Source organism: Scomber scombrus, chromosome 20, assembly GCF_963691925.1.
Source record: "Scomber scombrus chromosome 20, fScoSco1.1, whole genome shotgun sequence".
In the NCBI taxonomy this organism is placed as follows: Eukaryota; Metazoa; Chordata; class Actinopteri; order Scombriformes; family Scombridae; genus Scomber; species Scomber scombrus.
The window spans coordinates 22,778,328-22,804,898 of NC_084989.1; the positions used below are offsets into that span (position 1 = coordinate 22,778,328).

At 38.2% G+C, this 26,571-nt stretch overlaps 1 protein-coding gene and 2 long non-coding RNA genes across 5 annotated transcripts; all 3 read left to right on the forward strand.

The window, feature by feature from the left end:
• The first annotated feature begins 13,593 nt into the window (after positions 1-13,593).
• Positions 13,594-14,730, forward strand: LOC134002136 (NACHT, LRR and PYD domains-containing protein 1b allele 3-like). Its single transcript, XM_062441418.1, has one exon. It carries the CDS (start codon positions 13,594-13,596, stop codon positions 14,728-14,730), a length of 1,137 nt encoding a protein of 378 aa, XP_062297402.1.
• A 1,372-nt stretch (positions 14,731-16,102) lies between these two features.
• LOC134002495 (uncharacterized) lies at positions 16,103-20,808 on the forward strand. 3 transcript variants are annotated; one of them, XR_009927604.1, is made up of 4 exons: positions 16,103-16,150; positions 19,308-19,397; positions 19,688-19,779; positions 20,372-20,808. It is a non-coding gene; the product is annotated as an uncharacterized LOC134002495 (long non-coding RNA). The 3 variants fall into 3 exon arrangements; XR_009927605.1 differs by having other exon boundaries at positions 16,137-16,183; XR_009927606.1 differs by lacking the exon at positions 16,103-16,150 and adding an exon at positions 19,040-19,090.
• A 1,786-nt stretch (positions 20,809-22,594) lies between these two features.
• Positions 22,595-23,383, forward strand: LOC134002496 (uncharacterized). The gene is made up of 2 exons (XR_009927607.1): positions 22,595-22,647; positions 23,064-23,383. It is a non-coding gene; the product is annotated as an uncharacterized LOC134002496 (long non-coding RNA).
• Positions 23,384-26,571: the final 3,188 nt, after the last annotated feature.

The following is a 26,571-nucleotide window of genomic DNA, read 5'->3' on the forward strand; positions in this document are numbered from 1 at the left end:
TGGTTTCCGGATATGCGGCTTCAGTTGTAGTTATCTTGCTTTCTGCACATTACAAAACCTTCACACACACACATCCATCCATCCATCCATCTATCCATCATCTAGCCTTGACACTACTGATGCCCACACTTCATACTTTAAATACTCTAAATTGGAACAACTTTTAACTTGCTCTCCTTTTTGTGGCTTAAATAAACTGATTTTGTTAAACGTTTGCCATGCTGTGTCTCCCTTTTGTTGTGTCTACTTGAGCCGGATCATAACACCATACACCAAATTAACAACACATCTGCCCACACAGTAAGTTAAGTAAATTACTGACTGACTTGCTGTGAATGACTGGCTCCAAATCGGCTTGACCAATTAAAGAGTCTTCAGAAAGCAAAGAACTTGTCTGTTGTCCCTCCAATCATTTGTCCTCAAAAGTAAACCACCAGTTTTAAAATGGCAAAGATAAAAAAATCCACCTGAATTAACAGGAATTTATTTAAATCTCCTTGACAAGTGTTTCCTACTTCACCCTGAAAACTATGATTTTGTGGCTTAAACCTTGTATTTTATATTCAAGGGCTGCAACATGTAAATTACAAAGGGAAATCGGCAGAATCCTTGACCATGACAGCTCCTGTGTGTGTGTGCGTGTGAATAATGAGCTGCCATCGGGGCAGGAATTCATGGAGCATTTGCTGTAATTGAGGCATTTACATGCATCCATCAGGGCAGCGAGGCATTGAGCCTGTGCGGTGATAAACATTTTGCAGGTTGACATGCAGACACGACACAAGTGATCTCTTCTAATGAGAACATACAATACAGATAGGAAATTGTAAACGCTGCCTTAATATAACTAAATGTCAAGGCTTATAGACGTGCCAGGTAATAAAGCATGACTGCAGGTTGAGGCTGATAGCTGATTAATGTCGGTTCACGGCTGCCATGTTGAACTCTTGTTAATCTTGTCTATCCATGAACAGCATTTGACCCAAGTGTACAAGCGGGAACAGCCATGTATCATTTAATAATAAAACAACCTCACCTGCACATGCATGGTCTAAATCTCATCCAAAAGAGAGTCCACTGCATCCACAAAGTAACGTGTTTTCTTCTTTATATGATGTATGGTATGCCTCAGGGCTCTATGCTTGGTCCCATGCTGTTCTCTGCATTCTCTCCATAGACATCATATTATGTTTAGACAATGATTGACGATGATAAACATTCAATATATCTCGAATTTAATTGCAGCTGCGAGGCAATCAGCAGAATCCTAGATGTTACTGGTCCCAGTCTAGAAGTAATCAACCACGTAACCCCTCAGGAAATGTCAATTTGCCATTTTTAGCAATTTATGAAGTTTTATAACTAAGTTTGGGAACAAAGACCACACTTCATACCCCCCATCATTTCTGCACAAGAACTACTTAACCCTTAGGGTTAAATTTGATCCATTTTTACATTTGAGAGCTGTACAAACCCCTTATACTTTTCCTAATGTGACCCGGAATATACAAAAATGGAGATATAGTGCATCATTTTTTAATTTTTGTGCAACTGTTGTAACCAAATTTGACATGCATTTATTCAAAAATAAAAAAAATCTTCTTCAAATTCTACAAAATGTTCTCCTAGACCAGTGGTCTCCAACCCTGCTCCTGGAGAGCTACTGCCCTGCATGTTTTAGGTATCTCCTCACTCTAACTCGTTATCAAGCAGCTGAGGCTCGTCAAAGGGCTTGATAACGAGTTGATTATTAGAATCAGGTGTGTTAGAGTGAGGAGATACCTAAAACATGCAGGGCAGTAGCTCTCCAGGAGCAGGGTTGGAGACCACTGTCCTAGACCATATATAGTGATTATGAATGTCCACAAATAAATAGAATACACTGTTTGCTCTCTGGCAGCTTCATTAAGGGTTAATCAGACATTTATTAATGACTGATTGGTAACTTATGAATGTGAATTGGTGTAGAAACTAGAATATGAACAGTATGTAAGGGTTACGTCACACCTTTTCCACTCAACTTCGGTCTCAATACTCACATCCTTCCCTTCTTCCCAAACCATTTCTAACATTCTCTCTCTTTTTTGTTTGATTTCAGGAACCATGAGGAGGCGCTCCATGCAGGAAAATACTGCAAAATCATCCTGCTTGAATTCAAACGTGCCTTGCACTTGTATTCAACATTTACAAGAGAAAACAAGAAACTGGGGGAAAAAATTATTGTGACTAAGCTGAGTACTTACAGGGTATTATTTCTACAGCTGGACATTTATTTGTTAATGTTTTACCACTGAGAGCACAGAAAAGTGTGGCAATAAACTGCAATGCTTCTCAACGAGAGCACATGCGTCAAAATGTCTCAGCGCTATAGATCTGTTTTGCTCCAGTGATTTGGATGATTTGGGTTATGTACTCTACTCTGGTGTGGATAAAGAGTTCAAAAGGTGCAGGGCTTTTTGGTAGGACGCTGAAGTTCACGGGGACAAGTTCAAGGAGCTTTCATGGCAGCAGATTCGGGCGGAGATGGCGCCTCCTCTCCTCAGTGTGCTCAACCAGGAGGGGGTTGCTTTTAACTTGTCAAAGTCGATATATCACTTCTCTCACTGGCTCATTTCAAGGGCAGCGCTCACCGAGATATATCAAACAGACACTTCGAACATGAGGTTGAGGATTATTCATTTTATAAACTGTTTACATATGTGATTTTTAGACAGGATTACTAACAGGTGTTCACTCTCATCAATCAGTTGTTCTTCTTTAATGCAAACTGCAAACAAACCCATGTACAGTAGGCTGTTTGAGCTTGTTGAGAAGTGACATTGGTTGTTGGAGAACATATAAAAACAACTCTGTACCTCTAATAATAACAAATTAACCCCTGTATTATTTGCCAATTTACACCAAAATGGGAGTTCATGTTAAGGAAAAGTATCACTCCTATCATCATTATTATTAAGGGGCGGACCTCGGTGGTGGCTTTTGGGGCTGCAGCTCCGAATGTTTTCTCAAAAGCCCCGAATTTATTTTTAAAAATCTGTTTAAAAAAAATCATTTTTAATAATGTAAAATAAAATAATGTAATATCAAATATAATAGAAATGTAATATTTTTGGTTTTCTGTAGAAGCCAATAACGTAATAAATGTGCGTGTTTTTTAATGTAATAAGCCAATAACGTAACGTAAGAGAGAGAGAGAGAGAGAGAGAGAGAGAGAGATAGTGTATGCATTTTCACAGTTATCTCCAATACATGAAACTTAAATAAAGTGAGATTAGTATATTTTTACGTTACAGGCTCCAGTTATTACTTTTTTAAATTAATTAATTTATAAAGGATTTAGTTTTTTTTACCAGACCAATAACGTAATAAGTTATTACGCTATTGGTCTGGTAAAAAAAACAAAATCCTTTATAAATTAATTATTGATCAAAAGTTATTACGTTATTGGTTCAGGACTTTTACTAAGTTCTTGGCTTATTAAAAAACTGGCAAATTTATTTACATTATTGGCTTCTAGATTTTCCTTTTAATCTAATTCCTTATTGTTATTTTTTATTTTATCTCTATGGGTATTGTTTTTTGGAAAATTGTTGATAAGGACCACATTAAATGACTACTATTACTACTAATGTTTGCAGTGGCTAGTCTCCCAATGCAGTAAAATTAAATCTTGCACATGTAAAAAAACAAAGTGTCCCTGGCTCTGGGTGCTCTGGATTTAGCCCCGGATCTTGTCAGCTCCTAAATCTTCCCCTGCTGCCATGTGGTTTTACACATACAGGAAACACCTCTGCCAGACCAGAACATCCACAACATGCTGCAACTTCCTCCTCTTCCAATCACCCTGTTGCAATATACATAAAAACCCCTCCTGCCATTTGCAAGAGAAGTAACGTTTGGGAGGATTTTATAGATGACGGCTGATAAAGCTGCTGTTAGAATACATATGGGCGCTATTAGAGATGATAATTGTCTTTTCAGCGTCACATCAATATATTTTTTATTGTACCTCTTTTACTTCTTGGAAAATGTTCTTTATACTGCTATCCTCACACCTGCTTCCTCTTTATTCACTTTTCTTTGCCATTAATTTGTGAAAGAATCAATGGCAGCAGGGAGCCAATTACGCCTTGTGATTTATTTTAATATCTGACTGTCATGTCATATATAAACCACTAGAGGGAGCAACAGGCTTCAGTTTGTCCACACATGCACAGAGTAATAAGCTTGGTTTAAGCAAAGATGAGATTTAAAGTGAAGCTGGGAGAACGGATAGTAATAAAGATCAAACTTTACTTTTGCTTCCAACAAACAACCAAAGCAGACACACAGAAAATTACATTTAATGTTTTTTTTTCTATCACCTGTGTGTTTCATTAAAGCCAAAAGAGGATATAGCTTGAAATGTAAAATGTAATCTCTCATGCATTATTCCCTGCATTTAAAAAAAAGAAGAAGCAATTTATACTTTGTGTGCTGTGGTAGGCTGGTTGGGACGTTTGCCATATGACCGCAGCATCTGCAGATCTTTGTTGTACGTCACCCTCCATCACCTTCACCCATCAAATCCTGTCATCTCTCAGGCATTAGCTCCCCTCCTTCCAACCACTACAACCATCACTAAAAATAGCAATGTCAAAACTTAACAACAATCCATCTGTAAATAAGATGCATTCATTCTGTTTGGGAACAGACAGAGAGAGTCAAGGCTTGCTCTGCAGTATCATTAGCACTATACTGTTTCTGGCAACAGACAGAAGATATCTGGCCTTTCTCCAGGAGTGCAAGTGTAATATTACATACTGAAAAAATATAGGGAAAAAAAGAGGTAAATAGATGAGAAATTTGAGCTGACATATGAGCTGAATGTTTTAGGGAAATGTATGATGCTTGGAGGTTTAATGCATCTCATATGACACACTATATGTCTGATATAAGCGCCCTATGCTGGATGTGATGGAAGTGGAGGGGGGTCATGGATCAGTGGAGAAGCATCCTTATAAAATGCAAATTCACCAGCAGAATGTATAAGAAGACAGGCTTAAACTGACACTTATGTGACAGAGAAGATGTCACGAAAGCCGTGGCTGCACTGCACAACACATCCAGGAAATTGAATTTTCCTGTGAATTAATGAGCGACCACTGCAGGCGCTGCAATTATCTCTGCGCGGAGAATAGCGAACATCAGTATTAATAGGAATGCATAATTCTTATTCTGAATAACGGCCTGCTGGGGAAGCAGGAAGATACCGGATCCCAGAGTGCGGATAAGTCTATTTTAAGGATTACATGACTGCAGTTGGGAATCGTACGTCAAATTAAATTAGATGTGATTAGCAACACAAGCTGCAGGGATCAACATATATGTTCAGTCAGCAACACCAAAAGATTAGAAATGGAGGCGACAGGTTCCTGCCCCGTCATCTCTAATAGCACACAGCTGCGTAGCTATTGATGAATTACAGTTTAAACAAGTGAAGACTGCAGGAGTATTCACGACAGGAAAGGGAGACATTCTGATATGTTAGAGGAGAAAAAGTACACGTGTAAATTATAAAATGAATGACTGATTCTATTTAGCTGCTTCAGATTCAGAGTAGTGTGCACTCTGGCTCACTGGTTTACTGAAACACTATAACAGAGCTATTTTATTTTTAATGTTATAAAGCAGGGATGTCAAACATGCGGCCAGTGGGCCAAAACCGGCCCGCCGAGGTGTCTCATACGGCCCACTTTCCTTCCTTCCTTCCTTCTTTCTTTCGTTCCATCTGTCCTTCCTCCCTTTCTTCCTTCTTTTCATTTCTTCCTTCCTTCTTTCTTTCTTTCCTTCCATCTGTCCTTCCTCCCTTTCTTCCTTCTTTTCCTTACTTCCTTCCTTCCATCTGTCCTTCCTCCCTTTCTGTTTTCTTTTCCTTCCTTCTTTCCTTCCGTCATTCCTTCCTTCCTTCTTTCCTTCCTTCCATCCCTCTTTCCTTCCTGTCTTCTTTTCCTTTCTTCCATCCTTCCTTCCTTCCTTCTGTCTTTCCTTCCTGTCTTATAATCCTTTCTTCCATCCCTGCTTCTTTCCTTCCTTCCGTCCTTCCTTCCATCTTTCCTTCCTTCCTTCCATCTTTCCTTCCTGTCTTATTTTCCTTCCTTCCATCCTTGCTTCTTTCCTTCCTTCCTTCTTTCCTTCCTTCCTTCCTTCCTTACTTCCTTCCCTCTTTCCTTCCTGTCTTCTTTTCCTTCCTTCCTTCCTTCCTTCCATATTTTTACTGATCCGGCCCACATGAGATCAAATCCTGCTGTATGTGGCCCTTGAATGAAAATGAGTTTGACCCCTCTGTTATGAAGGTTTGTCTACTATGATAAATTCAAATTAAAAACGAAAGAGGCTTCTGACCCATATTATATACAGTCACCAGCCTCTTTATTAGGTTCACCTGTGATGTCTACTTCAATCTAATACAACAGCTCTGCTATAAATTCTACTTTTATGAAGTTGATATATTTTCAGTTTTTGTTGACATTTTCAAAAAGGTGATAATTCTACTTTGTTTATTTTTGAAGTCGTACTAAGTGGTGGTGGCGCCCTGGGGTGCATTATATTGAGCGACAATTACTAATATTTTGTCCCTCTCATGTATGTTAATGGAGTGCTGTCTCCTGCTTTTAATCCATTTTGAGAGAACATATTAGAGGATTATGGCAAAAATGTCTAAGTGGTGTAATCATAAAAACTTTGTACCAAATAATTCAACTTGCTTAAAAACAGTCAATTCTCAATATAACACCATATCAACTAGTTTGGCATGATCTTACATTATAACTTTATATTAAATAAAGGTAATGGAATACAATTGTTCTAAATATTACATTTCATCTGGGAATCATGGAGATCAGGAACCATTTACATTTTTTTGTGGTTACACCATTTGACATTTTCAGGAACATTCAGTCTTAATTTTGGTAAAAAATTGTGCAAATGTTATTTCAAATGATATAAAACCAACACAAATATTATATATAATAATGACAAAAGCCTTGAACACCTGCTCCCTGACATCTAATTAGACATAGCAGTCTTATTTGTTATATTTGATAAAGAACAAGGGTGAACTTGAATGTGCAATCCCTGAAGAAAATGCATGTGATTGCAATTTCTGTTAACATTATTGTTCCATCTACAGGTGAGGTTATCTAAAAGTCATGCGTAACGGTCTGCAGCAAGTGAGTAATGTGCACATCTATCTTCATCATGGTTTGAATTGTTTTAATGTTGCTGAGAGAGTGAACCATCTGTCTCCTCTGACACAATGGCTGGCCCCCAATCATGTAAATTGTCCAGACAAAAGGTTTTCTGGACATTTTTCACACCACTGTGATGCATGCTCCGAAGTATATATGCAAATTAGCGAACACTGTTTCTGAACAACTTAATTTGAAGAGTGGAGACAAGGTGACAAAGAGGAGGGTGTGTGTTTGTGTATGCTAGTATGTAGTGTGTCTTTTATTTTGTGTGTGTGTATCCCTAAAAGCAGCAGTCTGGAGCAAGGATCAAACCCACAACCTTGTAATCTCATAGAGAAGCTTCCTTAACCACCACTGAACTAGCAAGCTACCCCCAAGAAAAAGTTCCCATTTTGTACAGAAGAAATTGCTTGATTTGAGTTTGTAGCCCAGACATTTGTACATCATTAATTGCAGTGGGATTAGCTTTGAATTAGGATCTATAATATGTGTACACAGTGTTTGAAGGAAGAGAGTATCTGTAAGTTTAAGAAACAGGAGAGACCACCTGCAGTTGGTATTGGAGTCAATGAGTCAGACAGCATGCTCCCTATAAGTTAAGGTTTAAATTATAACTATAAACTATAACTCCCATGGGGAATATATTTACATTTTGAGAAAGTGGATGCTTGTGGCAACATTTTAAGATATGATTTGTGCTTGAAGAGTTAAAACCGTGGGAGTGAGCCACGTTTAGGATTTGTTTTCTGGTCTAAAAACATGGCTGCTTCTGACGCCAAACCTCACTTGAGACTTAAATTACTCCAAAAGCATGAAAGGTATCACAACATACAATTCAACTGTGCATATTGAAAGTCTGATGAATGTTTTAAAGCTTGATCAGGGTCTGTAGGCCAACGTATGTCACTCTGAGCATGTGAGTTTCTAAATTACAGAAAGTTCAAACTGACGTCTATAATTCCTCCCAATAGACTGTCATTATAAATTTGAATATCTCAATTGTTAATATGCTAGAAAAAAGCAATAGCATCTGCAACAATCACTCAATGGGAATGTACTGTTTGGGGATGTAATAGGGTGGAGGGGCTTCAGAGTGAAGTCGGCTAGCATGATGCTTTAGCACCATCTAGTGGTGAATATGAAGACATGCATTCAGAACAAGCACAATTCTGTACTCATGATGTAACATATTTCAGTTCTGCTTGTGTTTTTAAGGCACATTTTTCACATACATTAACCACAGCCTTACAAGTGAGTGTGACTTACTGTTTGAGAACTTACTTAAGTCTCCAATTTGTTCATGTCCCAGTTCACCACCTATACTCAATCTATGTGTATTGCTAATTCAACTGAATATCTCTGTGAATGTTCTCATTTGTCCAGGTCATAGTTATCTCTAGGGCAATTGAATCGAAAGCAACCGGACTTGATAATCGGGGCAGACTAGACCAGACTAGTCAGACAGGCATGAATTGATGAAACCCCTTTAATAAGAGGCGAAGTCCTGTTGCTTTCGATTCAATTGCCCAGAGATAATTCAATTGAATGAATATTGATGATCATAAAAGAGAAATGATCACAGCTTTAGCCTGTCACATCTAGGTTTCAAAAGGGCGCAACCTGAGTCATAATGTATGTACAATAGCAGGTATTTTATCAGACAGATCAACTCTTTGAGTTTTCCATTCCTGCCATCATTCTTTTCAGCACACTGTATGATAAAGACAGACGAAGTTAAACAGCAGGATGGCTGGAGTCAAGTGTGTCGTGTTTTTGGTGGTCGTCAACTTTCTGAGTCTCAGCAAAGGAGCTGAGTGATGTGTTCACAGCCTGTTTCATCTTAATCCAGCTTTAAAATAAATCACAGGTATGTTTAAGCTTGGTATATTGTATGTACTGTATGTATTCAATGTGTATAACAATGTTTAGCAGAAGCTGTTTGTATGAAACACTGGGTCAAAAGATTCCTACTGTGTCAACTCAGTGTTGTACTGGTGCTATATTGGCCAAAACCAAAATGACTTTTAGTGTGTAGCCAAGCGTGCAGTTTTGGTGTAATTTGCTTATGTTTGTCCCGGATCAGTGGAGGGGAACTACATATTATTTGTTACTCAATAAAACTGTAAGAAGTAGATTGTTTCTGTAGATACAGTATGCTGTTTAGTAACAACTTACTGTCCTTGTAAGGAAATAAGGAAGAAATCTCAAAGGGCAAATAGAAAATACAGAAACTTCATGTACAGCCAAATACCTTCTAGAGTTAGTCAGACTCAACACTTAAATTTAACTGACAAATGACAACAAGCTCACATTGTATTAAATATATATACAGTATATATATAATATGTATAAAAATGAACTTTTGGTAACAGGACTGAGAAAAATGCAACCATCTTCCGATTAGAAACCTTGTAAAAAAAAGAAGAAAAAAAGAAATTAAGTTGCCATAGAATGACGAATACACATTTTGAATAGCCAAATAAGTGTGTTATCATATTCAGTACCAAAAAATATAAAAACTGTAATTTTATTTGGAAGCGTCACAACCAGCAAATGGCACCCATTCGGTGGTAATGGTCCTTTAATTTAAAAACGTAAAGAATCAACTGTTGTTAAGAAGTGGACTACAGCTAAATAAATCTGTTGTAGAATAAAAAGAAAATATTGTGAGAACTACAATCCTGCAGAACCTGCCAGAACACTTTCATTTTCTGATGTCTGTTTCCCTTGTGTGTTGCAGATGATGTGGTGTCCTGTATTTACATGAAAAGCTGCATCTTACCGTGCAGCTTCCAGGCCGGTGATGGTGCAGTGATCCTTTGGGTGAAAACGACAGCAGAAGACACTGAAGAAACCATACACTCCTACTACAACAACACAGACCAGCTCACACTCCAGGACCAGCGCTTCAAAGGCAGGACGTTTCTGTTCAGGGATCAGATCTCCAGAGGAGACGCCTTGCTCCACCTGACAGGGGTGGAGGTTCAGGATCGGGGCAGATACAAGTGCTACACCAGCACTGATAGTGGAAACAAGGAGTCATTTATAATCCTCAAAGTGGACGGTATGAGAAACACACAGTCATACTGAAAATTCTTCCTTTAAAAAAAGGTTGTTTTTGAAAAACAAAACATTACTTACCACTGATATGTTCAGAGTGTTTGTGTTTCAATCCTCTTTCAGCTGACATGTAATTAATGCAGGTAAACTTTGATCAAGCTATTCATACTAAATCTGTTGTCCCTGTCTCTACAGAGCCAGAACAAGATGGAAGCGGCAGTTATTGGGAACCAATCAAGGGTGTGTTGTTCATAGCGGGTGAATTTTGGAAGAAAGTTGTTGTATTATCAAGGTCGGGAATGACGGAGCGTTGTGCTGTCCGTCCCGCTCCAATTTCGCTTTGATACCGCTCACATCAATGTCTGAAGAATGCCCAAACCTCACCCAGAATGATCTGTCTTTCACAATTACACACACACACACACACACACACACACACACACACACACACACACACACACACACACACACACACACAATCCTGTGATTATAATGACTCACCAATGGAGGCTTTAGGTTTTCCATTTTCATTCAACACCAAACCTAGTTGACAAAAGCTGACTTTAAGAGAAGGGTCAATGGTAACCTGAATGTAGTCTACTGTTTTGTTTCCCTGTTACTTACCAGTCCCTCTGCTGTCTGTTCCTCATCATGTCCAGCCTTTGGATGCTCATCAGGTTCAACTTTCACCTGGTTCTCAACACTTTTGCTAGACGACTCAGTGCTTTGGCCGATATCTAGGACTATATTACTGCGGCTGCTGCTGCTAGTAGTTACTGCAGTTCAGCCAAACAGCTCTGTGAGCTTTTTATATTTATATGCATCAGTCTGGAGAGATTGGCTCTCTTTTCTTTTTTCTTTTCTTTTAACTTTTCTCATCCACCTTTCTCCACACATTTTCTGCTTTCCATTATCACAGTAACTAATGATTGACTCTTCTTTGTTAGTTTTTTTTATATACTTGGCAAATAAATTATCGTATTATCGCCCCCTGCTGATGGCTGTTAGTGTTGCATTATCTGACTTTTTGGTTGATGAAGCAGGCAGGCCGACGGCTGTTCTGGACTTTTCCAGAATGCCAGCCCGCCCCTGATTGAGGACCCATTTATTAACCTGCTATCATTCATCATTAATAAATATTATTTTATTGTTTTTGAAAAACAAAAACAAACATCCTCAGCCTCATTCCACCTCATTGCCACACCGAAAATTCTAAGTGTTTGTGTTTCAATCCTTTTTCAGTTGACATTTAATTAATGCAGGTAAACTTTGATCAAGCTATTCATACTAAATCTGTTGTCCCTGTCTCTACAGAGCCAGAACAAGATGGAAGCTGCAGTTATTGGGAAATCAAGGGTGTGTTGTTCATAGCAGGTGAATTTTGGAAGAAAGTTTTTGTATTATCAAGGTCGGGAATGCCAGAGCGTTGTGCTGTCCGTCCCGCTCCAATATCGCTCTGATACCGCTCACATCAATGTCTGAAGAATGCCCAAACCTCACCCAGAATGATCTGTCACACACACACACACACACACACATTATTTTATTGTTTTTGAAAAACAAAAACAAACATCCTCAGCCTCATTGCCACACCGAAAATTCTAAGTGTTTGTGTTTCACTCCTTTTTCAGCTGACATTTAATTAATGCAGGTAAACTTTGATCAAGCTATTCATACTAAATCTGTTGTCACTGCCTCTACAGAGCAAGAAGATGATGAAACTTTCTACGGTGAGCAGCATTTTGTTGAATGAAATGTCACTTAACATTAATGAAGGAAGTCTCTTCTTCTTCTTCTTCTTCTTCTTCTTCTTCTTCTTCTTCTTCTTCTTCTTCTTCTTCTTCTTCTTCTTCTTCTTCTTCTTCTTCTTCTTCTCATCATTATGACAAAAAGAAAATTGATTGAGTCCTTTTCGCCAGTCCATCACAGGGCAAATTTATTTTAATTCAAGGGGTTAATTTTTTATTTAATTAATTATTAATATTAATTTATATAATTAATAAAAAGAGGTTATCAGCTTGCATCACATTTTGAATTCCACTGTATAAATGTTGCATGCATGTCTGCACAGTGTTATATTTTCACAGCTCAATATCACTTAATATTGTACAGTTAGTATTAAACTCCAAAAGAGTTGCAAGCATGCACAGGTAGAGTAATTTAAAGCTTTGAATGGGTTGGTTGGGTTCTGGAGATGTGGTTACAGCAATTGTGCATGGTTGGCACAACCTGTGCCTGGTGGTGGGGCCCAATTTGATATCTTTTCATGGCCTCCGTATATTGCCATCTACTTTTGAAAGACCTGATTGGTAGACAGATCAATTAATTGATTCTTTTTTAATTGCAGCAAGAGGAGCTGATGTCACGAAAACATCCAGTGAAGAAAGTGTACCACCACCAGCAGCAGCACTAGTAGTAGTAATAGTAGTGGTAGCAGAAGTAGCAGTAGCAATCAGCCTTTTACTGTGCTATGTAAAAATACACCTCAAAGGTAAGATGACATTCTGCCTTGTACTTCTAAATGTATTTAGTGTATGTGGTTTGCATTATTTTGTTTATTTTGTTTGTATAATATTGTGCATGTTGTTTGCATTGATTATTATTTTCTTTTGTGTTGGAAACATTTATCAGGTCAACAGAAAAACAGCCAGAAAAAAACAAACATTGGTCAAACTCTAATGTAAGTTAATATTTATTTTATTATTATTATTAAAATGCACTGCTGTAGTTTATATACTGTGGTTTATACAGTGCAGTAGAGCATTTTCATATTATGAGATATTGTTGCTGTAAAGTTAGAACCAGAAGCACTAACATTAAGTAAAGTGACAACAGGAAACCCATATCTTCAAGTGAAGGGGGATTTGAATTCACTCAATGTGTGGATAAATACCTAAATCTAACCACATCAAATTTAAATGTTGTGTTTCCTGTAATGGTCAGTCTTGCTCTGCAGAGGCTGTTATTTATAAAGAAGAAGTGAAAGGAAATAGTTTTGAGTTTGCACTGAATTACATGAAATTTTGTTTGCAGGAAAGTTTGTCCATGTAACATTGAAAGAGGGAAAAAGACAGAAGATATGATTCTGGCAATGCCTCGTCTGAATGATGAAATCCATCTTGAGCTCACTTCTCTGCTCCAGTTAAATGAAGAGTGCTCATCCCTCCAAACCTCCTCCTCAGATCCCTGTTTGAATAGAAGAGACTCTGGCAGCGCCCCTAATTCTCACAGTGCGGCCACATCTACTGAAATAGTTTCTGCAAACAACAAGAACTTTACAAGGGCTGAAAGTTTACCTGACATGTCGTTAAAAGGCAGCTTTGAGGAGTTTACACCTGATATCACTGTTGATGAAAAAAAGGAAACCTACAGGTTCCACTGCTCCGGTCCAGGCCTGTACCAGTGCAGTGTGACAGGTCTGGTGTTTCACATGGAGGGAGAAGGGGACGTGGATTACAGGATTGTCCCCTGGAACCGCAGGCTACTGGCCCAACATCACAAGAAGCCTGCAGGACCCCTGTTTGACATCAAATGTTTCCAGCAGTCTGTGTGTCAGCTTCATCTCCCACACTGTGAGATCCGCTCCACAGGTGGATGTAAATTCTTGAAAGTTGCTCATGTGATTGATGAGGGCATTGAGTATATAACTCCTCATAATATAACAGAAACTCATGTTATTATAACCATCACAGAGTTTTCTGGTTTTGGTAATGTAAAGGATGAAGACTCTACTTCTGACCAGATCCGAGCGCTGGTGCTGCTGTTCTACAGACCTCCAACTGATCCTGATCCTGAATCTGTCCTCAATGTGTTGTTGCTACCAAAGAACATTGTGATGCGTGATGTGCTGCGCATCAGGAAGGAGTTATTTGGAGAAGAGAGGTACATCGGGACAACCCCAATGTGTGAACTGCTTCCAAAGCAGAAATACACACTGTCCACTAGTCCTGATGATGACTTTGTTCTAGTTCAACCAAAGAAAGCTACATTTTATGAGGAGCTTGACAGAAACTATTTTCCATCGTTACAGGTAATTTTCAAACAAATCATGAAACGTATTACGCTGTTTTTAATAGAAACCAACAGCTCTCGCAATGTCTGGGAAAGCGAAGTTTTTCTTACGCCCACTGAAGTAAGGAATTCCCCAAGACAGAGTTCTCTGAGTCTCCCTTCCACTAAGAGACTGATGGACATACGGACCGGCTTCATCGATGGGATATCAGGACCTGTTCTCCAAAGTCTGCTGGACAAGCTGTTTGAAAAAAAGGTGATAACTGAACCTGAGAGGGAGTCAGCGGACGACATGCAAAAAAAAAGAGATACGGCTCGTTTTGTCATCGACACGGTGAGGAAGAAAGGTGAAGCTGCGAGTTCAGAGATGATTGAGTTTCTCTGTGAGATCGACCCCTTCCTCTGTAAACATCTTGGGTTGATCTGAAGCAAACTTTGAAAGTGGTACGTCACCATGCAAGAACCATTACACTTGACAATGTGTCTTTGATAAAGGCAGAGGACTATGTCAGGTAAAATGTGATCAGTGTACATGTGTATTAAATGTGTAAATGTGTCAACATGTAATTTGATAAGGAAAAAAAGATCAATGCATTTGATTGTGGCAGTCTTATCTTGAGCTATTTGATGAAGTGTTGCTATCAAGATTTATTGATGAATTAAGTCCAGTTAACAATTTGTCATCGGATGTTACTTTCAGATGTTCATAATATCTCATCCTGTGTACTACATTGTATATTTTACAGATAAAAGTAATCAGCAATAGATATGGACACATGACTTTAAAGTGTTCAGTTCAAAAGGTGCATTAATAAATATTCTTTGTATCAATGACTATGTTGAATATCAAACAGATTGCTTGTGTCAGACTCAGACAAAGACAGTTTGCTTGGAGCACCAGGCGATCATGAGAAGAACATAAGAAGACATTAATTCATTCATTTTCCAAACAGCTTATCCTCTCTAGAGGGCTGCAGGGGGACGCCGCCTCTCGCCCAAGGACAGCTGGGATAGCCAGCTGTCATTGGGCGAGAGGCGGCGTACACCCTGCACAGGTCACCAGTCCATCACAGGGCTAACATAGAGCAGACAGACAACCATTCACACCTAAGGACAATTTGGAGTGATCAATTAACCTAACCTGCATGTTTTTGGTCTGTGGGAGGAAGCTATCTAAACGCCTTTTGATTTGTTTAGTAACTCTGTATGAATTGCCTTGCTCCATACTCAAAACTAGGAATGTCCTTTTTGTCTATAAGAAAAGTCTTGCCAACCTATTATCCTGTGTGAAATGCTGCATAACAGTTGCTTTGGTTTGTAACAATGCATACAACTATTCATTGTTCATTTTCAGTGTTCAATTATTAAAAAAATTTTAACTGTTCATTTCAATGTCTGAACATGTCTGTGACAACATATCTAAAAGTCAACATATCAAAAAGCCTTGTGATTACTGTATGAACTTTCCTTGCTCCACACTCCAAACTAGGAATGTCGATAGGAACAGTCTGTCACATCTATTGGCCTGTGTGAAATACTGCATTACATTTGTGTTCAGTAAGCAGGCATAGGAACATGTTATATGCCATACACCACACACAATACTTCCCAGAGCAGCCTTTTCTCTGCAACACATTGGGTTTTTCAATGCCCTAAAAAAAAAAAACTATTACATCAGTCTATCCACTAGTGCTTCATTACTGAATCCGTTCCGCTTGTTTTTTGAGAGAAAATCCAAATCAATGAAACTCTGCTCCATGTTTTCACTGCTGCACACACACACACACACACGCAGCGCTGCTGGCACTTGGTTGATTCACAGACACCGGGAAACTTAACCTCTTAAGGTGGGTCCACCACTGTCACAAATAAATGTTCAGGTCATTGTTAACTTACTGAAACTAAATGTTGGTATTTTGTCGCCTTTATCTTTCTGTCTCTACAGACTGTTAAGAAACACTAATGCTACATTACTAGTAAACAGTGAAAGGATGAGGAAGTGGTTAGTTTTCATTTGATTGATACTGTAAAGAGGACTGGGCTGTTTTTGGCTGACAGACTCGGTTGGTTGGTTTGATGTTTGCTCCCCCAGACAACACGGACATAAATAAGAGTAAAGTAAGTCATCACTGGTAGTAAGCTGTTAACTTTGGCTAACTACATCTGAGTCTCTTAGAAACACTAATGCTACGTTAGTAAACAGTGACAGGATGAGGAAGTGGTTAGTTTTCATTTGATTGACAGGTCTGTTTTTGGTTGTTACTGTGGAGAGGACTGGTCTGTTTTTGGTTGTTACCGTAGAGAGGACTGGTCTAATTTTGGTTGTTACTGTAGAGAGGACTTGTTATAAAAATTAGGATTATACTGTACTTCAGATGTTTCAGTTCATACAATGTGTGTGTGTGTTCCTGTTTTACATAACTGTTTTAATACTTTCTGTCTCAACGGTTTGCTGAGACTGGCAGAAAGAGAGTTCAACTCTATGTGAGATGGGGGAGTCACCTTTTTAACTTCTGTTTGCCTACTGATTAAGGGAATATGTATGCCAACTGTTGGAGACCGTTGTGATGCTGTCTATGGAAATATCTGTCAGTTATGGGAGGCGACTGAGGCAGCCCAGGTAGAAGAAGAACATAAAACCTGTCTGACAACACTAGACGGGGAGCCTTTTTCTATTGTAACTCTGTCTGTTGCATTGGTAAACGCTCCGCTTGTGCAAGCTAAATTAATTCAACTTAAACTTTGAAATTTCGAATCCAGTCTCCTTTATTAAGGGTAAATCATTAATTTCTCATAATAGGACTGGTCTGTTTTTGGTTGTTACTGTAGAGAGGACTGGTCTGTTTTTGATTGTTACTAGAGAGGACTGGCCTGTTTTTGATTGTTACTAGAGAGGACTGGCCTGTTTTTGGTTGTTACTGTAGAGAGGACTGGCCTGTTTTTGGTTGTTACTATAGAGAGGACTGGTCTGTTTTTGATTGTTACTGTAGAGAGGACTGGTCTGTTTTTGGTTGTTACTATAGAGAGGACTGGTCTGTTTTTGATTGTTACTATAGAGAGGACTGGTCTGTTTTTGGTTGTCACTATAGAGAGGACTGGTCTGTTTTTGATTGTTACTATAGAGAGGACTGGTCTGTTTTTGGTTGTCACTATAGAGAGGACTGGTCTGTTTTTGGTTGTCACTATAGAGAGGACTGGTCTGTTTTTGGTTGTTACTATAGAGAGGACTGGCCTGTTTTTGGTTGTTACTGTAGAGAGGACCGGTCTGTTTTTGGTTGTTACTGTAGAGAGGACTGGCCTGTTTTTGGTTGTTACTGTAGACAGGACTGGCCTGTTTTTGGTTGTTACTGTAGAGGACTGGCCTGTTTTTGGTTGTTACTGTAAAGAGGACTGGCCTGTTTTTGGTTGTTACTGTAGAGAGGACTGGCCTGTTTTTGGTTGTTACTGTAGACAGGACTGGCCTGTTTTTGGTTGTTACTGTAGAGGACTGGCCTGTTTTTGGTTGTTACTGTAAAGAGGACTGGCCTGTTTTTGGTTGTTACCGTAGAGAGGACTGGTCTGTTTTTGATTGATACTGTAAAGAGGACTGGTCTGTTTTTGGCTGACAGTCTCTTGGTTTGATGTTTGCTCCCCCAGACAACACGGACATAAATAAGAGTAAAGTAAGTCATCACTGATAGTAAGCAGTTAACTTTGGCTAACTACATCTGAGTCTCTTATGGACAATAGCTGACTAATAAAAGCCTGGCTGCCTCATTTATAAGATGGCTCATAAAACTGACAAATATTCTACTTTTTGAGGAGCAATCTTTGACCTGCTGCTGAGGGCTTTGGGTAAATTTCCTGTTTCACAGACTGGTATTTTACAGTCAGTTGTATTTACATTCAGTATTTACACTCAGTATAATTTGTTCTGATTATAAATGTGAAAGAGTGGATACTGCTCACTAAATAATTATCACTCCACCACCTCTCCTCTCCTAGGTGCATGAAAGTGAGTCAGAGGCAGGTGTAGGATGCAGGGACAGTGCAGAAATCCTTTGCTGTGGTGAGTGATGAAAGGATTCTACTTATATGGGCATGAGGCGCCCTCCTGAACCTGTGAACCAATCAACCTGTCAATCACGACGTAGCCACGCCCTAATGCATACCCTGCTTTATCGTCAAATATAAAATCAGGGAGGCCAAAATTTCACAAATGAACATCATACTGCATTGAAGAAGGCTTTAAACTAGCGATTGAGACCATAAACACATTTTGAAAACGTTTACTGAGGTTAGAAATCAAGTGAGAAGTTGGTGAATTCTCCATTGACTTGTATAGAGACGGAAGTCCTTTTGACACCAAAATGGTCGCCCCCTGTTGGCCTTTTGAAAGAATGCAGTTTTAAATTACTTCCGCGTTGGCCTCATTTCAGAGGACCTGAGCTCCCCGCATGGATTTTATCGACTGTTTTTTTAATTGTTGTCTATCATTAGGCTTGTTGTAATTTTTTCCCCAACATTTAATTATCAGCTTCTATTCAGCTTCAGCAGTCTGAGTTAGTCAGATCAAGTGATATCTGACACATTTACAGTCTTTTTATAGCATCAAATTCCCTCTTAGTGTTTCCCTGTTGAGCTGTGGGGGAAGTATAGTAACAAAAAGACTTTGGTACTAAAAAGACTAACATTGAAAGATTAATGCACCAGTTAATTATAATTCTGCAAAATGATCTGCAGTACTATCCTTGTCAGTAAATGAGGGTCACAGATACAGATCCATATAAAGACAGCAGCAGGAAAAAGTAAGCAGTCAGACGTTGGTGTGTCCTACATGTTCCACAATATTGTAGAAATTTCATAAGTATGTTCACTACTTTTGGAAATCGTAAGAATTGTACAACTGTAATTGTAACAAATTATCTGTGATTTTTTTTCTTCCTACAAACAGTTTAGAGAGGAAAAAGATTTAAGGTTGAGCTGTGATACTTTTCAGTGATGTGTGTCTTATTCCCTTTTCAGAGAGTAAAGAGAACATGTCCATTTACATCATTGGCGTGGTTGTTTTCATCTGTTTGGGCTTAGTGGGAATGCTGTACGAATACTATAAAAGTGAGTAAACCAGTTTCTGAAATCGGAAGTCACACTATGAACATAAAAGGGAGGACACATTGATCAAAGCATCATCACATCTGGGTTTTATTTCACTTTGAATTATAGACTCCATAACATGAAGCATCTGTGTTTGTCTGCGTTATCTTAACTTGAACATCATTCGAGATCATAATTACTGTAACATTCAATCTGTGATGTGTTGCACCAGTTTAGAGAGGAAAGAGATTTAAGACTAGTCGGTGAAATGCTAATATTTTTCAGTAATGTGTTTCTAATTCCCTTTTCAGAGAATGAATGGCGCGTCCACCGCACTATCATGATTGGCCAGTGTTACGTGATATGTCTGTTAATTGGGGTGGTGGTGTACCTCACTAACAAGGTGAGTAATTCAGCCAGTTTCTTAATGAAAAAATTGAAGCTGAGTCATGGCATGGTTATAATACTGGTTAATGTTTGACCCAGTAACGAAGTCATCTTTTCCTTTCAAACCACTTCATGCCTTTACAGTCTTTTTAGTGCCAAAATCCCTCTTGTTACTACACTACCACTGCAGCCCAACAGGGAAACCAGGGGCAATTGTAGGATCAGACCTGTAGGGGGCCTCAGATCCTAAAGAGAATTTGACATACATTGCTCTGCAAGTATTAAAAAAATACAATAATAATGTAATTATTTTTAAGGGTGATTAGATCAAATGTAGGGGTCTAAAATCACCCCTGAGGGAAACATAGTATAAGCCTTAAATACACTTCAAATCAACTTTCAAATGCATTTTTGCACTAAATGACTGTGTGGATACACTGTGCATTTTGTGCTCCATCACTTACATTGAAAGCACATTTGTATGGGATCTTTTGAGTATGAAGGAGAATGATTAGAGTGAGGAAAACCTCTTTCAGTTTTCACATGGAAACCTGACTGCTAGTTTAAGACAGACTTTAATTGAACCTGTAACACTTGTTTTCTTACAGCTAGAAGATCCGCGAGTGAAAGTGGATGAGAGATGAGATGAAAGCGCAGAGGGTTTGGATGTCAAAGTGAACCAAACTCATGGATGATATTTGATTAAAAAGAAAGAAGTGTCACAGTAATAGGATACAACAGGAAAAATGCATGAATCAAACTGTCATATCAACATCAGTGTGGAGGGGCCTTAAGGGACTCTACATAAAGTTTTTTTAAATCAAGATGCAGTTAAATGGGGAACAAACAAACAAGTAAACAAAACAGCAACAAGTAGCAATTTGGCTATTTATGCATGTTTTTGCCTCTGTTTTTTTAATCTGCATTGAACAAGAATGAGTTCCTTTATTTGTCAGTAATCATACATGTGTCATAACTGTCAAAAATGATCCTGTGACTGTGAACTTCTGTTTCTGAATAAAATTTAAATATGTTGTAATTAAGTGTGTTGAGTGTAATCTGTTAAAACTGTCAGAATGTGATCATGGACTGTAAACAAATTTACAAGTGATCAGTTCACTTATAAACCTGATTAATACATCAACATGTTGACATTATCAGACATGATTTACAGCTACAGATATCACTTTACAGAAACTACTACAGTACTAGTATTTAATTGTTCAACACATTAATTTTTTCAGCCTTGTATGCTCTACTTGTACTGCACTACTTTTAACTCAAATATATTTTAGTGTAGTCATCGGTTTATCTTTTCTCCCTTCTCTAGAGTTCATGGAATAATGCTGTATGCTAAACTGATATCACAGCACTGTATGTTGTTTATATTTTTCTAACTGCATCAGAACTCAAACAGTAATGCTGCCTGTGTATATCATGTTTCTTATGAGGAAAATAAAGATGAATAACAATGAAGAGGAACTTTGTATGTTTCTTCCCAGCAGAGGGCGCTGCAACCCCATCAGTTATTTTAGTCAGTCGGCCCGGAGGAAGACCAACCTTGACACCTGTTGCTTCTGATTTTATCAACTGTTTTTTGAATTGTTGTCTATCATTATGCTTATAGTAATTTTTTCCCCGACATTTAAGTATCAGCTTCTATTCAGCTTCAGCAGTCTGAGTTAGTCAGATCAAGTGATATCTGACACATTTACAGTCTTTTTATAGCATCAAATTCCCTCTTAAGTGTTTCCCTGTTGAGCTGTGGTGGAAGTATAGTAACAGAAAAAGGAACTTTGGCACTAAAAAGACTGTAACATTGAAAGATTAATGCACCAGTTAATTATAATTCTGCAAAATGATCTGCAGTACTACGTATCCTTGTCAGTAAATGAGGGTCACAGATTCAGATCCATATAAAGACATCAATGTAATGCTAATCTTATCCTTTGAGTTCAATAAATTATCTAAATGGTTACACCTATCTGAGGGAGAGTCATATAAATTCAGATAAACAATTGTCCGTCCTACTTTCAGGTTCAGAAGGAAATCATCTTTATCAGTTAACTATAGATCCAGGATACAGGATCCCTTTGCTGTTTACTCCTGTGGATTTTCTCTCCAGCAGCAGGAAAAGGTAAGCAGTCAGACGTTGGTGTGTCCTACATGTTACACAATATTGTAGAAATTTCACCTATGTTCACTACTTTTGGAAATTATAGAATAGTTTAAAGAACCTGTTACACAATTATGAGAAGTTGAAATTTCACTTATTAAGTATGTTCACCACTATTGGAAGTCGTAAGAATTGTACAACTGTAATTGTAACAAATGATCTGTGATCCGTTACTACAAACAGTTTAGAGAGGGAAAAGATTTAAGGTTGGGTGGTGATAATTTTCAGTAATGTGTGTCTTATTCCCTTTTCAGAGAGTAGAGAGAACATGTACATTTACATCATTGGCGTGGTTGTTTTGATCTGTCTGGTCGTAATGCTGTACAAATACTATAAAAGTGAGTAAACCAATTTCTGAAATCGGAAGTCACACTATGAACATAAAAGGGAGGACACATTGATCAAAGCATCATCACATCTGGGTTTTTATTCACTTTGAATTATAGACTCCATAACATGAAGCATCAGTGTTTGTTTGCATTATCTTAACTTGAACACCACTTATATTACTGTAACATTCAATCTGTGATGTTTTGCTCCAGTTTAGAGAGGAAAGAGATTTAAGACTAGTTGGTGAAATGCTAAAATGTTTTATGTGTTTGTCTAATTCCCTTTTCAGGGATTGAACGGCGCATCCAACACGATACCATTAGGGCCCAGAGTTACTTGATATGTTTCTTAATTGGGGTGGTGTACCTCACTTACAAGGTGAGTAATTCAACCAGTTTCTTCATGCCATGGTTATGATACTGGTTAATGTTTGACCCAGTAACTAAGTCATCTTTTCCTTTCAAACCACTTTATGCCTTTACAGTCTTTTTAGTGCCAAAGTCCTTCTTGTTACTACACTACCACTGCAGCTCAACAGGGAAACATACAGTATAAGCCGCAAAAATGGGCTTCAGATCAACTTTTGAATGCATTTTTGCACTAAATGACTGTGTGGACACACTGTTGATTTTGTCCTCCATCACTTACATTGAAAGGACACGTGAAGGAGTCTTTTGAGTATGAATAACAATTATTAAAGCAAGTCAAACCTCAGTTCTCATATGGAAACCTGACTACTGGTTTAAGATAGACTTTAGTTGGACCTGTAACACTGAACTGTTGTTTTCTTACAGTCAGGAGATCAGTGTCAAGTGAAAGTGGATGAGAGATGAAGAAGAGATGAAAGCGCAGAGGGTTTGGATTTCAAAGTGAACCCAACTGATGGATGAGATTTGATTAAAAAGAAAGCTGTGTCACAGTAATAGGATACAACAGGAAAATTTGCATTTAAATTGTATAATTTGAGTTCATTATTAAGAAGAAAAACATTGTTACACATGAATCAAACTGTCATATCTACATCAGTGTGGAAGGGCCTTAAGGGACTCTACATAAAGTTTTAAAAAAAATCAAGATGCAGTTAAATGGATAACAAACAAACAAGTAAACAAAACAGCAACAAGTAGCAATTTGGCTATTTATGCATATGTTTTTGCCTCTGTTTTTTTAATCTGCAGTGAACAAGAATGAGCTCCTGTGTTTGTCAGTGATCATACATGTCATGAATGTCAAAAATGATCCTGTGACTTAACTTCTGTATCTTTATAATTCTCAATAAAATTTAAATATGTTGTAATTAAGTGTGTTTAGTGTAATCTGTTAAAACTGTCAGAATGTGATCATGGACTGTAAAGAATCACAAGTGATCAGTTCACTTATAAACCTGATTAATACATCAACAGGTTGACATTATCAGACATGATTTACAGCTACAGATATCACTTTACAGAAACTACTCCAGTACTAGTATTTAATTGTTCAACACATTAATTTTTTCAGCCTTGTATGCTCTACTTGTACTGCACTACATTTATCTCAAATATATTGTAATAAACCTTGCAGGCGAAAACTGCCACCACCTGGAATTAACCAGTAAGGTTTTTGTCAGAGGATTTAGCTAGACCCACACAGGACACAGGAAGCAATTACATAAAAATGACAAACTAATTATTTCCTTTTCAATAACAATAATTTAGGGCATAGGAGCACCGGCTGAGACAGGTAAACAGTAAACCAATAGCCAGGACTTGAAATGCGCAACATCCAGAGCTCAGTTCCACACCACAAAGGGCTAGAAAGGAAATAGACTAGCTTACACCACACACATTTGTTTTCAAATAACAGCACTGCACACCTTTAATCAAGAAGTATACCCCACAGCATGCTTCAATTGACGTTTCCCACACTGCAACTCAGTGAGCTATGTATATATTTCATTCCCCTCCCCAGACTATCATCCCCCCTGCTACCAAGCATGCCGGTGTTCTGAAAAGTTGACCTACTGTACCTCTTCAGGATGACCTACTGTACCTCTTCAGGATGACCTACCAGTAGGTCAGGCTTTCAGATAGGTCTGATAAACTGACCTACCCGCTCAGGATAACCTACCCTAAAGAAATAATGGGAGCTCATCCCGTCAAGTAGGGTAACGCATCCTGTCATGCTGGAAATATCTATCAGAATGACCTACTACCCATTATATTATGCTTAAACCATGGGTAGATTGTGCTAAAACCATAGGTAGCACATACTGTCAGGTAGGAAATATCTATCAGAATGACTTACTACTATTACTATTTTAACATTAAGTTCAGAAACATACAAAATACAGTTAATATGTACATAAAACATTTACAAACTATTTTCTAGAGTTTAAGAGCAAAACATTCATAACATACCTGAAAAAGGGGAAATATCATAGACTGTATATAAGAAATGGACGTAACATCCATGACATCACCCATTGGTTTGTGGACTGCTGCTCGGAGGCCAATAGTATCGGATATGAGCAGCGCCATCTTGAAAATAACAGGTGCATGCTGGGAAAAATAAAAACACTGATTCTACTTATATGGGCATCAGGAGGAGCATGAGGCGCCCTCCTGAACCTGTGAACCAATCAACCTGTCAATCACGACGTAGCCACGCCCTAATGCATACCCTGCTTTATCGTCAAATATAAAATCAGGGAGGCCAAAATGTCACAAATGAACATCAAACTGCATTGAAGAAGGCTTTAAACTAGCGATTGAGACCATAAACACATTTTGAAAACGTTTACTGAGGTTAGAAATCAAGTGAGAAGTTGGTGAATTCTCCATTGACTTGTATAGACACGGAAGTCCCTTTGACACCAAAACGGTCGCCCCCTGGTGGCCTTTTGATAGAATGCAGTTTTAAGTTACTTCTGCGTTGGCATCATTTCAGAGGACCGGAACTCCCCGCCTGAGTTCAACAGGTCGATCACAGATCAACTCATCTGGTATATTCATAACCGTTTAACCTTGTTTTTAACAATTTTAACCTCTTTCACAAAGCTTAAGTATGTTAACCCTTTATGGAATATGAAAAGTATATTTACATTTATAGCTTATCTATTTATAAATGGATTCTCTTTTAACTTTTTATGATGACTAATATTATTACTGTTTTTAATGAGGTACAAACAAACACTTAACACTTTTTATAAAATCAACCTATCACATGTACATCATGTTTCTTATGAGGAAAGTAAAGATGAATAACAATGAAGAGGAACTTTGTACGTTTCTTCCCAGCAGAGGGCGCTGCTACCCCATCAGTTATTATAGTCAGTCAGCTAACAAGTAAGATCTGTTGCTGATCTGCTGATCTGAACCTGTTGCCTCTAGATTTTATCAACTGTTTGCGTAATTGTTACACATTTTTGCACAGTCCATTGTAAGTCCACTTTAAGCTTGTAGTCATTTTTTGGGGATATTTAATTGTAAGTTTGTAAGAGGCGTCAGCAGTCTGAGTTAGTCACATCAAGCAACATTTACAGTGTTTGTGTTTCCTTGGATAGTGTTTCTCTGTTGAGCTATGGTGGCAGTGGTAAGAAAGGTGGGAGAAAGGTGACACCTTATTGAGGCGACTGAGGAATGTTTGCTGTGTTTTCTTTCACTTTTGCTGTGTATTGTGAGGCAGTGTTGGTGTGTTGTCAATCCTGTCAGACTATTTAAGGGCTCAGAAGCAGGAGTTAATTTTTTCTAGTTAACTATGGCTCCATATACAGGACTATTTTTCTGTTTTCTCCTGTGGATTTTCTCTCCAGCAGTAGGAAAAGGTAAGCAACGGTCAGATGTCGGTGTGTCATGTATGTTACAAACAGAAAATATTGTAGAAATGTCACTTCACATAAACTGCACTTGTAAATAACGTGCAGCCTGTTTTTAGATTATGACCCAAAATAGTTCATCTGTGTATGGACTTTAAACATAGTTGGAAAGAAACATAGTGGTTGTAATGTTGATAGTAGGCTACAGTTTCTTTTGTGTGTTAAACAATATACGATAGGAATTTTGGAAACTGAAAAGAAAAAACATTCATTTGTTTTTTGAAAAAGTTTCTCTCTCTTTCTCTTTCTCAATCAACCTAACAGTTTAAGATAGATAGCCGTGCACCTAGAGCCCGGTTCTGCTTGAGTTTTTTCCTGCCACTGTCACCAAGTGTTGCTCATTGGGGAATGTTGGGTCTCTTTTCAGTCTAGACCTGCTCGATGTGAAAAGTGCCCTGAGATAACTCCTGTAATGATTTAGCACTATATAGTAAATAAACCAACTT

What these genes read in the sequence shown, in the direction of transcription:
- LOC134002136 (XM_062441418.1), top strand. Translation starts at nt 13,594, where the DNA reads ATGTCGTTAAAAGGCAGCTTTGAGGAGTTTACACCTGATATCACTGTT.